The following is a 12,109-nucleotide window of genomic DNA, read 5'->3' on the forward strand; positions in this document are numbered from 1 at the left end:
TATGGCTATTCTGATTGGAATTTGGGTGGTGAGCCACAGTATTATTCACATATTCACTAGACCAGATGTGAGGAGACCGCAAAAGAGAGTGCAAGGAATCATTCGCCATTTCTAAGGAGGCTAACATAGATGGGGAAAAGTAGTCTTGAGGATTCAGACTTGAACTCTGGGTGATAGTTTTTTAACAGTGTCTAAAGCATTTTATTTTTTTGTTGTAATTTCAGAATCTTAGATTTAATTATATCCTGTGAAGATTGTAGATCTTGTTCTACAAGGACAGTGGTAGGTTTGACAACTTCACAAATAGCCACAGAACTAAACGTTGGATTTTGTTCCATTAATCGATCCCTAGAGTCAAAGGACTTTCTAATAGGTTGTACAGAACTGCGCTGCCTTTGCAATGGATGTCTGACAACATACGCAGCATTAAAAAATGGTAGCTAACTGAATGCAAAGGAACTTCACAAGTGACCCTGAAAATGTGGGTTGGTCATTCTGTCAGGGCTGTGCGGGACTCTGTCTGGGACACCGTCAGGGATTTGGGCAAGGACTGGAGACTGGGTAAAAAACGTAAGCGGAAAGAGGAGTACAGCACTGCCCAGGATGACACAGGAAGTAAGAGGGGAAAAGGGATCCAAAGTGGCAACCTGCACAAGGCACCAAGATGCCTATGACTCAGAAAGGATAGGCACTTAAGAGGCGGTTTAGCATTCAGAATAACTACACCCAGGACGGATATGCAAGACATATATAGGTCTTGGATGTTTGTCCTGGGTGTAGTTATTCTGAATGCTAAATCGCCTCTTAAGAGCATATATGTCTTGCACGTCCGTCCTGGGTATAGTTATTCTGAATATACATATATATAAAACACACACTATTAACAATAACGGGAATGTGGCGTAAAGCCCTCAGGAGCTCCACTCGGTAAAAATGAAGCTTAATACGTTCCTCACCCACAATTGCTGTTACAGATACTGACTGCAAATACCCACATATAGGATATACATGCAAAGCCAGGGTCTGTGGAGCTGATACCTATGGATACCTAACAGGAACATGCAAGGCAGTAACAGCAAGGGTGTAGAACTGTAGCAGGGATTCCGTTCTCTTACAGAACTGTGCATAGAGATCCGGAACCTCAGTGAATTAGGGTGACCCAAAACTCACCTCAGTATCCAAAATCCCCTTACCGAGCTAGCTGCAGTGTCTCATTGGTCATAACAAACTACCAATGACTTAGACAAACCAGAACATGAACTTAGGTTACCTCAGGTATCGTGGAACACATGAACACTCTTTCGCTCTATAATCATTTCAAACCAGAACGTGGAGTAAAAGAGGACACGTGCACATTTGAAATATTTATTATTCAATGCAAGGTTCTCAAACGCAGTATCTTATATAATACAAGAAAACATATTATAAGAATCAAAGTTATCAGCATAGTTACTAGTCCATAGTAAGCAAACGGTGATAGCATATTATAATGCTGAAATTAATAGGAATTAATAACACCTATTTCTCGCCCTCCCTATTTAGCATATTATATTATATCTATGAAGGTCTCTTTTGGGTTTTAGCAGGGCGGGCCCATACCTCTAAATCTCAGGAGGAGAGGATCACATCATCTGCTACCAGCTCTCTGCATGTGAAGCATCATCAAGTGTGTTTTTGCATTCTCAGTAACTCTATCTTAAACCCGCTTAGAGCCCAATGTTGGCAGCAACTGTATTTGTGTTATGTCTAATGTGGTGCGAGGATCAGACCTCCCAACAACCTTGTGTTAGGTTATTCTTAGAGGGTTCAGCACTCAGTGTGCAGACAGTGTACCAAGCACGACTGATATCAGAGCAATAACATATTATTCTCAAATAAATCACATCTTTCGTCTAGGTTGAAAGCTACAATAACAATTATGTGTCGTGTGCAAACTGAAGCCGAAGGAAAATATGTTGTTTAAACACTTAATAAACTCATGCTAACTTAACACAGTATATAGAAAAGCAGCATCTATATGACAGAACTAAATACACAGACACAATACACAAGGAGCTAGCAAGAAGGAGTGATTAACAGGAAAGGAGGGAAAACAAAGGACACACTTGGTGGGAAACAACTAACAAATATACAAGGGAACTAGAAGAAAGACAGCAGAAATAGGAAGACAAAACTATGAACTGGAACAAAGGTAACGGGGAGACAAGCAGGGTCTGGAAAAGGTCAATACAGGAGGAGAGGCTACAAGGGTGCACTAGAATAGTACTGGTTCAGAAATTAAGGAAACAAGATAACATTGCAGGAAACACGAGTTCAACAGAACAAGTAAATAGCTAAGCTCAGGAAACAAGACAGCACTGAAGGCAGAGCTACTTCAGGAAAAAGGATTAAACACAGCTAGGGAACAAAGGTAGCACTGCTCAACATCAGTTCAGGAATCATTGAAGCACTGCTAATTCAGATTTTAGGATTAGCTACAGCTCCGAAATGAAGAAACAAGGGATAGCTACAGCTCAGAAACAAAGGTAACAAGGTAACAATGCAGGCAGTGCTAAATGAGAAACAAGGATAGCTGTAGCTCAGGGACAGAAATTAGGAAAAGACGGAAGGCTGTGCTAGTTCAGAAACAAGAAATAGCTACAGATCAGGAATTAAGGAGTCAAGAGAGGACTGCAAGCAGTGCTAAGCGGGAACAAGGAACAGCTGCAGCTCAGGAATCAAGGTAATACTGGCAGGCAGAGCTCGTTCAGGAACAAGGATAGCTATAGCTCAGGAATCAAGGTAATACTTGCAGGCAGAGCTCGTTCAGGAACATGGATAGCTATAGCTCAGGAATCAAGGAGTAACTATAGCTCAGGAATCAAGGAATAAATATGTTTCAGAAAACTCTTGTAAAAAAGGTAGCAAAAGCTCAAGAAACAGGAGTCGGTCTCAGCATACCACAGCTACAATGACCAATAGTGGACTGAAAGGAGCTGGGGCTTTAAAGAGCTCACAATAATCACATGCATCAGCTGTGAGCAGGCTAGCAGCAGTTAGCCACAGGTGAGCTGAATTTCTCAACCCATCCTTGTCCTGCAGAGTCGGAGATGAAGCATTGAGCAGAGAATTCTAGGTTGTGGAGTTTCAAGCATGAGCAGGCTGGCTTCAAGCATGAGTAGACTGGCTTTCAAAAAACCCGGCATGGAATGGGAACGGATAGCATTTTCCGAGTAGCGTCCATATTGCTGAAAGTCAGTATATGTTTGAAGGGGAGTGTCCGGAAGCTTATTAGAACACTGGAAAGTCCCACAATTTGGCCCCCTGGTGGTGGGCACGAGAGAGCAGGGAGCCAATCGTGACAACCCACTTCGGCTTTTCTGCCTTTTATTTCCACATTTTTGGTGGCTTAAACAATATTGTGTTGATTAATGCAATGATTAAAATGTGCGTAGTCCGAATGAGGGGGGAAGGGAGGGCTGGGGTTTGAAGGAGGCAGGTAAATGACTCGGGGATAACTCAAGCACCGGAAGTGAGCATATTGCAGCATTGTGTTTATTCCAAAACACAGAGCCATAAAAGACGAACTGATGGACGAGAATGGAGAGTAGTGGTAGATTTGGGGGTCTCTAGTTGGCAGAGATAAGTACCTTTGACCAAATAGGGACCCTTGCATCTAGTCAGGGTAAGGGGGTACACTCCTAAAATAACCCCTGCTCACCCCCTTGGTAGCTTGGCACGAGCAAACAGGCGTATCTCAGAGGCAGTGTGTAAAGCATTTGTGAACACATACAGGAATCCAGTGACAACACTACGGATGGACACCACACAGGTTGTATATCAAAAATATGTATCTTTATATAGACTTAACACAAGACCACAATTGACAAAAATCCACAATACTGTACTTAAAATGGTAGAAATAGCTTAGTTCTCTTGAGATGGTAAAAGCAACACTTATTGTTCAATGTACCTTAGGATGCGTAACGCTATACAATGAAAGTGTTGCAGGGAAGGTGATGTGTCGGTTCCTTACACGCAAGAACAGTGAAACGTTGGTTCCCTACTGCTGCGGAGGGGACAATGATGTGTCGGTTCTTCTCGACATGGGGAGGTGATGCGTCGGTTTCTTACTGCGCTTCCGTGGCGGCACGGCTAGCAACGCTGTGATGCAATGAAGATCCGGTGCAACGCAGCAAAAATGGCGTTGTCTTGAAGTTGCAACAACGAAGGGGTGATGCGTGCATGTCCGACGGCCGTGCGGCGATTCAGTGCATCTTCTTGAGCCGCGACAGGCCCTGCGACACTCTTGTCTGGTAATGCGACGGCGTCTGCTGCGACAGCGACTCTTCTACAGGGATGCGGGGCACCTTGTGATGTGATGCGACTGTGTCTGCTGCGACAGCGATACTCTTCTCCGGGGATGCGAGGGTGATGCATGGGTGACAGCACCAGCACACTTCTCCAGTGATGGAACCGCGTCTGCTGCGACTGCGACACTCTTCTCCAGCGATGCAGCGACAACGGCCGTAACACGCTTCTTCGCCTTGAGTTGCACTTCCAGCTCCCAGCGACACGCAGTCTCTCAGAAGGCCCAGCTCAACAGCAGGCACTTCAATTCCCAACAAGGGAAGGCAGGGAAAAGCTTGTGGGTGAAGTCTGTTGTCCCTGAGACTACAGCAGGAGGCAAGCTCTATCTCAAGCCCTTGGAGATCCTTTACAAGTTGATTGAAAGTAGCACAAAGTTCCTTTCTCCTCTCTTTGACAGTCAGGCAGCCACTTCAGGCCAATCCCTCAAGCTTAGGGATAGTCTTGTTCTCAGTTCCGTTCTCTAGTTCCTCTCCTCAGCAAAGGTTTCTTCTTGTTTTCCCAGTAGTGATCTAAAATTCTGGGGTCTGGGTCCCCCTTTTTATATCAATATTCTCTTTGTTCTCTGAAGGCAGAGAGGCCTTTGCCTAGTCCAAACCAGTTCTGGTCAGTCCTGGAGCACTCTGTTTACCCAACTCCTTCTTTCCTTTCACAGTGTAGGCCAGGGACATCAGACGCACCACAGGAGGTGGAGCCAGCATTTTGGAGGGAAGGCACAGCCCTATTCGACTCAGGTGCAACTCCTTCCACCACTCTTCATATAGATCTCTCTATTCAGCCTTGTGCTGACTCACCCTGTCTCCTGGAATCCCCCAGCCCCTGTCGCTGAAACTCCAGACAAGGAATACACAACCTAGCAGAGGCAGGCTTGGATAGTTAGGCAAGAAAATACCTACTTTCTATAAGTGGTATTTTCAAACACGAATGTTAAAACTAACTTCACTAAAAGATGCATTTTATCATTCTGAGTTCAGGCATACTAAACTCGAATTTCGACCATGTTCCCTGGGTCAGTTAGGATTATAAGATGTAATAATGAAACTGCCTATTCTGGCCTATGGGGAACAGGGAGCCTTGCCATAGTGAAAAACGAATATGGCTGTAATTCACTATCAGGACATGCCACACACATCAGGGCATGTCCTACCTTATACTTATAATGCATCCTGCCCTTGGGCCTACCATAGGGGTGTCTGATATGAAGAAAAGGGAAGGTTTAGGGGCTGGCAAGTGGGCGCACTTGCCAGTCAACATGGCAGTACCAGACTGCACAAAGGCTCTGCAATGGCAGGCCTTAGACACACTTGACAAGCTGCTCAGGTGGGTGGCAAAACCAGTGCTGCAAGCCCACCGGCAGCATTTGATTTACAAGCCCTGGGCACATTCAGTGCACTGTACTAAGGTCTAACAAGTAAACAGAATCAGCCAATCATGGAGCCACTAATCCATACACCAATTTACAAAAAGGAGAACATATGCCCTCTAGCACTGATCAGCAGTGGTTAAGTGCCCAGAGTCATAAAACCAACAAAAACAGGTCAGATAAAATACAGGAGGAAGGCAAAAAGTTCAGGGATGACACTGCAAAAAGGGCCAAGTCCAACAAGTAGCATTAAGAAAACGTTCTTCACAAAAATTATGGTGAATATGGTGAATATGCTGAATAGTTTTTATCATAGTAACAAAGACAGCAAACAATGCAAAAACATTGGCAATGCCAGCTATTTTGGCTTTTTTGTGTTATGGGCATTTGTATAGCGCTTTCTGTCGCTCAAATGGCAAAGTGATGCTTGTTTATTCTGAGCCCCCTTTTGCACAGTGTTAGATATTGCGCTATTAGGTTGTATATGTTGTGTGTAGTGTTGCATGGTATGTTATTAGAAGAGGACTGTGGGTGGTAATTTAAAGGTAAAATGTGTTCGGTGTAAATACAGATCTTTCTAGTGCCATGTGTGTATGGATGGATGGATGTGCCAGAGAACTTTTCGTTCTTTTTTTTTTTAGCACAAAAAGTTTCAACCACTACCCAACAAAGGCAAAGCATTGGCACCAGCAGTGCAAGCTTCCCCAAAATTAAGCACAGCAACAGGGTAGATGGCATTAGTAGTGCACCTTTACTGACTCCAGGGGTGATTCCTCTTCAGGGGCTCAAGAGCATAGCTCTGCCACCTGTGACACCATGGAGCCACTGTAAATTCCATCATTACACTTGCACTCATTTAAGTTAGCAGTGTTCATGCCTCTGAAACTTGGCCCTGCTGCTCTGTTTGGTTCCTGGTTAAGAATCATGGTTTGCAGGCTCCAGTGTCCAGCACCAGATTTGATTCTGAGTTGCTGTGCCATAGAGCCTCTGAGTTGCCAAAAAAGGAAACTGCATGTGCAAGTGAAAGTGAGTTTGTAAGAGACTAAGAGAGAGAATGAGATTGAGCATAGTGTTTGAAACTGTCAACGAGAATGAAACAGAGAGAATCAATGAGTGAGTGTGAGTGATTAAGGGAAAGCGAGGGAGGGAGTAAAGCAGTGTGAGTTGGGATGAGCAAGTGAAGAGGAGATTATGAGAGGGAGTGGGAGTGAGTCAGAGGTGCCTCTATCAATGGTGCAGCAGGTGCAGTTGCACTGGGGCACATAGGTCCCAGTGCAGCTGCACCCGCTACACAATTAAAGCACAATTAAAACACCAGTAACCCTAAGAGTTCAAATGGGAGACCCTGTACACCAGTTGTGAGGGAGGGTCAGTGATTATGAAAGTGGGTGTGTGCAGGTGCGTTTGTGTGTGAGAAACAGTGAGTGTTAGTGTATGGGTGCTTTTGTGTGCGAGGGCACCTAAGGCAAATTTAGAAAACTATGAGAGAACCCTGAGGCAAGTATTATGCTTACCACTTTCAGGGATAACCAGCCGCCACTGATAACTTCCTCTGCAATGCTATGTATACTATTAAAACTTTATCGCATCTGAGACCACGATTTCAATGACACTGTTGTAATTGCAAAGTATCTCTTAGTTTCTGGATTGGGAGATGTTGCATATTAATTTTAACAAGTCACCCTCCAGCTTCAGACTATTTAGGCAACATTTATCAAGACTTTGTGTCGGTGCAGTGGCACAAAAAGTGATGCAAACTGGTGCAACGTTGAATTGGGATTTACTTCATTTCGCTGGGAATTAGAGATAAAGTAGTATGCTACTTTGCTCTATTTTGCATCAAGAGGTGTCCAATGGGTGGTACATGGGTGTTCCCATGCAGCAATGAATGGATTTTGACGCAAAAATTATGACTCCGAAAGGCAGGCATAATGTTTAAGAATTTTTTGTTTCTCAATTATTTTTTAACTTAGAATTTGCACTATAATGCACGGCATACCTATAAACTTAGAAAACATTGAAACTAAATAAAAGCATGCAATTTTCAACTGGAAGGGAGTCCTTCTGGCACGAAACCTATGCTAGACATCATGTATATACCCTTGCACTATTGTGTAAGGGTGTGTGTGGCAGAAGGCACCATATATTAGTAGATATATCGGTGTCCTGTTTCAAGTAACGCAGTGCAGCAACATCGATTGTTGTCCAGCGCTGTGTGAAAAAAATAGTACTTTTGCACCCCCCTGGGTCCCCTGCTGCCCCAAAGCTATTTTATGATCGACTGAACTGACAATGTGCCGCTTGGCCATTTTCAGACACTTGAACGTCTCCTGATCTTTCAATTCTCATTCATTCAATCTCTACGGTCATGACATGGGGCGCACAGTCCAACTTCCTGCAGGCCAGGATTTTCACCTCTCTAGAATGCAAAGCAAAAAAAAAATTGCCAACTCTGGAAAGGTACATGAGCATTTGAGTAGTTGAACAGTAAATCGACCTCATGCCCGAGTTACCATAAACACTTGAGACCCATAGCCTCTGCAAACTTTTTCAATCCCAAATGACCCCTACCTCCCAATTCTACGCCTGCAGATCTCCATCTGTTTCATCCGTGATTGTGTTAAAGTTCCCTTTGATAACAGGAGGCTATTGACTTATTCGCCCATATTCCTGACATTCCTCTATAGCAGTGATACTCAGAGTACGCCGGGGGGGGGGGGGGGGGCGCTTGCGGCCCCCCTGGTGAACAGCAGCACAAGCTGCTGTTTAGTTTCTGAACTTTAGTATTCATTAAAAAAAAAAAATAAACAGGCAAGCATGTATTGACCTGCAAATAAATGCTTGCCTGTTTATTTAACATTTTTTAGACCTCCTTACACAATCCGTGACCCACCCAGACCACCTAACGCCACCTGCTGGCATCAGTGCGGCCCTCGGTCACACCACAGACCGTACTTTGTGGCCCCTGGGCAAATGTTTGCGAGTACCCATGTTCTATAGCAACCCTGTGTGTCTTTCCATTTCTTGCACTTCGGATGGTAAGGATCTCTTGAAAATTGCTTCCCCTTTGACCCTCGTCTGAATCCAGCAGCAGCTAGCTATGTGTACTGATTCCGGCCTAACAATTGGCCTGTCTGATGGAAAAGTGCATCTCTTTCAATCCTGGTCCTTAGTCCACTTACCTTCTTGGTTAGGATTTTTTTGGGAAACTTAGGTAATCGGACCCTTGGTTTCTCTCAAACACATTTGACTGAACGTATAATCTTGTTCTGTTTCCCCTTCCCTTCGCTGTTCGGCTCATCTACCCCACCCATCGAAGTCAGCTGCCCAGAATCTCCTAACCAAGATGGCTGGGCTAGCGGTACTAATCAATATTAAGGTTACATCCTAATAATACTTGTCACAAGTGAAAGAATTCAGATAAATCCTGCACTTAATGAGCCCTGAAAATATTATTTCAGAAAATATCCATCTCTCACCAAAAATAAATAATACAGCCTCTTGCTCCACGCACAGTTTGCATCCTACACAAACATGTTCACAGTTTTTGTAGTATACATCAAGAGACTTGTGCAGGGACATTCCCCTCCAGTATTATGGATATTGAGTTCACATCATGAAAAATGAAATTCGTGAGTCTTTTGCCAACCTGTTAGTGCTTTGAAATTCCATCACAAAGCAGCGCACCCCCTTATCCACTAAGCAATGCAGGGTTTTTGAGGCCGGATTAACAGTCACAAACATATTTTCTATCCCAGTCAGCGGGTCCATTGTCATGTAAGTCAGTCCACTATTTTCATCTAGTAGCGCTAAGCATCATGAGACTTTTAGGCCTATATTTAGGATGGGGAAAGGTGAGATTTCCTAGAATGCTTAGGGGCCCATTATGATGTTGGGCGGATTGCCCCTGCCAGGCTGGCGGTAGCCACTGCCAGCCTGGCGGGGGCAATCTGCCCAGGTGGGGGGTGCACATGGCCCCTTCATTTGCATAAACAAAGCGGCAGGCACCGCGCGGTGCCTGCCGCTTTGTTTATGCAATTGCTTAAATGCATTTTTAGCATTGTGGCGGGCGGTGCAGAGAGCACCGCCCGCCACAATGCTACAAATGCAGGATGTGCCCGCCACTGTGGCGGGCATATCCTAATACCCCCCACGGGACCCCCGCCCTTTTGGCCGGCGGTCCCGAATTCCGATAGGATGGCGGGAGGACAAAGTCCGCCCGTCATCCTAATGAGCCCCTTAGTGTTGACTGATACAAAAATGCTAGTAGAAAGTCAAACTCATTGCAGGGGTCCTGTTGTGTGTTGTCAGCTTTGTCTTACCAAGCTGAGGATTTGGTAAGGTCACCCTGAAGCTTCACTGGTAGCACCTTGGGCTTTATAATTAGGGCTCCCGGTTTGATGGTATTTATGTTTTTAACATTTCTGTCTGTATGTATCCATATTTATTTTTAGGCCATTTTGTCTGTATGTACCATATTTATTTTGTGTATAAATGAAATTATAAAACTGTACATTTCCATATTTATTTAACGGGGAACAGCCTTGATAACGCGGGGATTACCCCGCAATGCCATTGCAACGCAGGGATTACAACGAAAGTTGTTACAACAACTTTCACTGGAGGGCGCTGTTGGATAGGGAATAGTTTAATTTTCTATCCAACACCTTCCCTACTGTCAACGAGGGCTGGAGTTGGAATAGAAAATTAAACTATTCCACTATCCAGCGCCCTCCAGCGAAAGTCGTTGTAACGACTTGGGTTGTAATGGCATGCGGGGTAAAAGCCCCCGATGTAATGCCATACAACCCAATATATCCACTAAATATTTGCATTATGCGACAGATGTATGTTCACATATGCCATTATATAAAGAAATTTCATCCTGTTTTTTTAATTTCCCATGCTGTCCATCCGCTCACCTGTTGGGCTACAATTCATGAAAGACAGCACAGAGTCACTTAAAAGAAGCACAATTTTCACAATGTATCCACTTTTCAAAATAAATGCAGGAATGTGTTTTCTATCTGTAGTTATTTGTTCAAATACATAAAAACGGAAAACAGGGAGCCTTATTTATAATACAGCACACGTCTAGCAGCATGGCATAGGCCGCCAGCATGTGACATTGTGGTAAAAGATGCCTTCCGTGCAGCCTCTGACAAAAAAGTGCATTTTACTCCCTAAATTACAAATACACTACTGGAGGCCTCGCAACTGAAAGATAAAAGTGCAGCTCCTAGCTTATTATGCAACTAGACAGACTATAGGTACGAATAGATTGCAAGTACGTTCCCGCTCTATGTTTTGTTCAAGCCAAAGTTGATCAACTTAGCTCTTGAGCACAGCAGTTAGTCAAACGATTCAGGTGTCCCCCTCGACCCCAACAAACAATAAAACTGCACTGTTAGCATCAAATACAGCCATTTCCAGCTGTCGGATTGTATTTACCTAATGGTAGGTAACAAGTTGGTAAAAGTGGCACTTACCTGAGTTTGCTGAGCTTTCTCACACAATTCTCGGTCTTCGTGATACTCGCAAGCGGGCCTCCAAACATAAAATAATTGTTGTGTTAAAATGTATCCAATGTAGATTAATACTGCAGCCATGGACGTTACAGCACTGATGATGGTCGTCGCGAGGCTGCCTCGTACCTGAAGGAAATAAAATGGCGGAATTTACTTGCTTGGGTTGTTTGTCAAAAGGAACTATTCGGAAACCCTCACTGGCGCCTATGGATCCTCCCACTCCGAGTCTGGTAGCCAGACCAGCCTCCAAAGATTCTACAGCAGGTCCTGAAGTTTGAATGATGATTTTAATTAACTGAGACTCACTTTCAAACAATCACAATGTTTTTTATTTAAGCCATACAGTCTATATGAACTATCCCATTCACAAATGTAGATTTCTGAACAGGGCCGGCTTTAGAGCTGGTAGCGCCCAGTGCAACAATCTTTTTTGGCGCCCCTCATATGACCAACTCTTCGGAGTCCATCACTACCACTTGGGCAAAAGTGCCCCTCATTTCTCCATATCCCCTGTTTCAAATCCATTTCATTTGTTTTAAAACACTGGTTAAGGCTGACTTTACTATTCCAGTCCGCTATCCATTCAAAACAGAGATCCGTTCTGTGCATCAGGCATAGCAACGCTCACGATGCTTAAATTACGGGAGCCACTAGACAAAACTCCGATCTCTCTCTAGCTGTAACATTATTCGCAAGAGTAATCATGACATTTGTATTGCTGCTGCACAGGGAACCCTGCCAGGTGCTTTTAAATTGTACTTTATTGCTATTCACAGCCCTCCCGAGGTCATTGCCCCCTTCTAGGTCACGCCCAGTGCGGCCGCACCTGTCGCACCACCCTAAAGCCGGCCCTGTACACACACGCATGCAC

General features: G+C 44.3%; 2 protein-coding genes across 4 annotated transcripts in view; both read right to left on the reverse strand.

The window, feature by feature from the left end:
- The window catches only part of LOC147703524 (membrane-spanning 4-domains subfamily A member 4A-like), a 1,156,223-nt gene that overhangs the window by 74,958 nt on the left and 1,069,156 nt on the right, over window positions 1-12,109 (reverse strand). The gene's annotated exons all lie outside the window — the stretch shown is intronic.
- Window positions 1-12,109, reverse strand: part of LOC147703525 (membrane-spanning 4-domains subfamily A member 4A-like) — a 345,084-nt gene that overhangs the window by 74,958 nt on the left and 258,017 nt on the right. Inside the window, exon 5 of the mRNA XM_086931894.1 lies at window positions 11,200-11,364. Within this exon, the coding sequence (XP_086788020.1) occupies window positions 11,200-11,364 (165 nt within the window). The remainder of the gene's footprint in view (window positions 1-11,199; window positions 11,365-12,109) is intronic.

Source organism: Lissotriton vulgaris, chromosome 7 (genome assembly GCF_964263255.1).
Source record: "Lissotriton vulgaris chromosome 7, aLisVul1.2, whole genome shotgun sequence".
NCBI classification, from domain to species: domain Eukaryota; kingdom Metazoa; phylum Chordata; class Amphibia; order Caudata; family Salamandridae; genus Lissotriton; species Lissotriton vulgaris.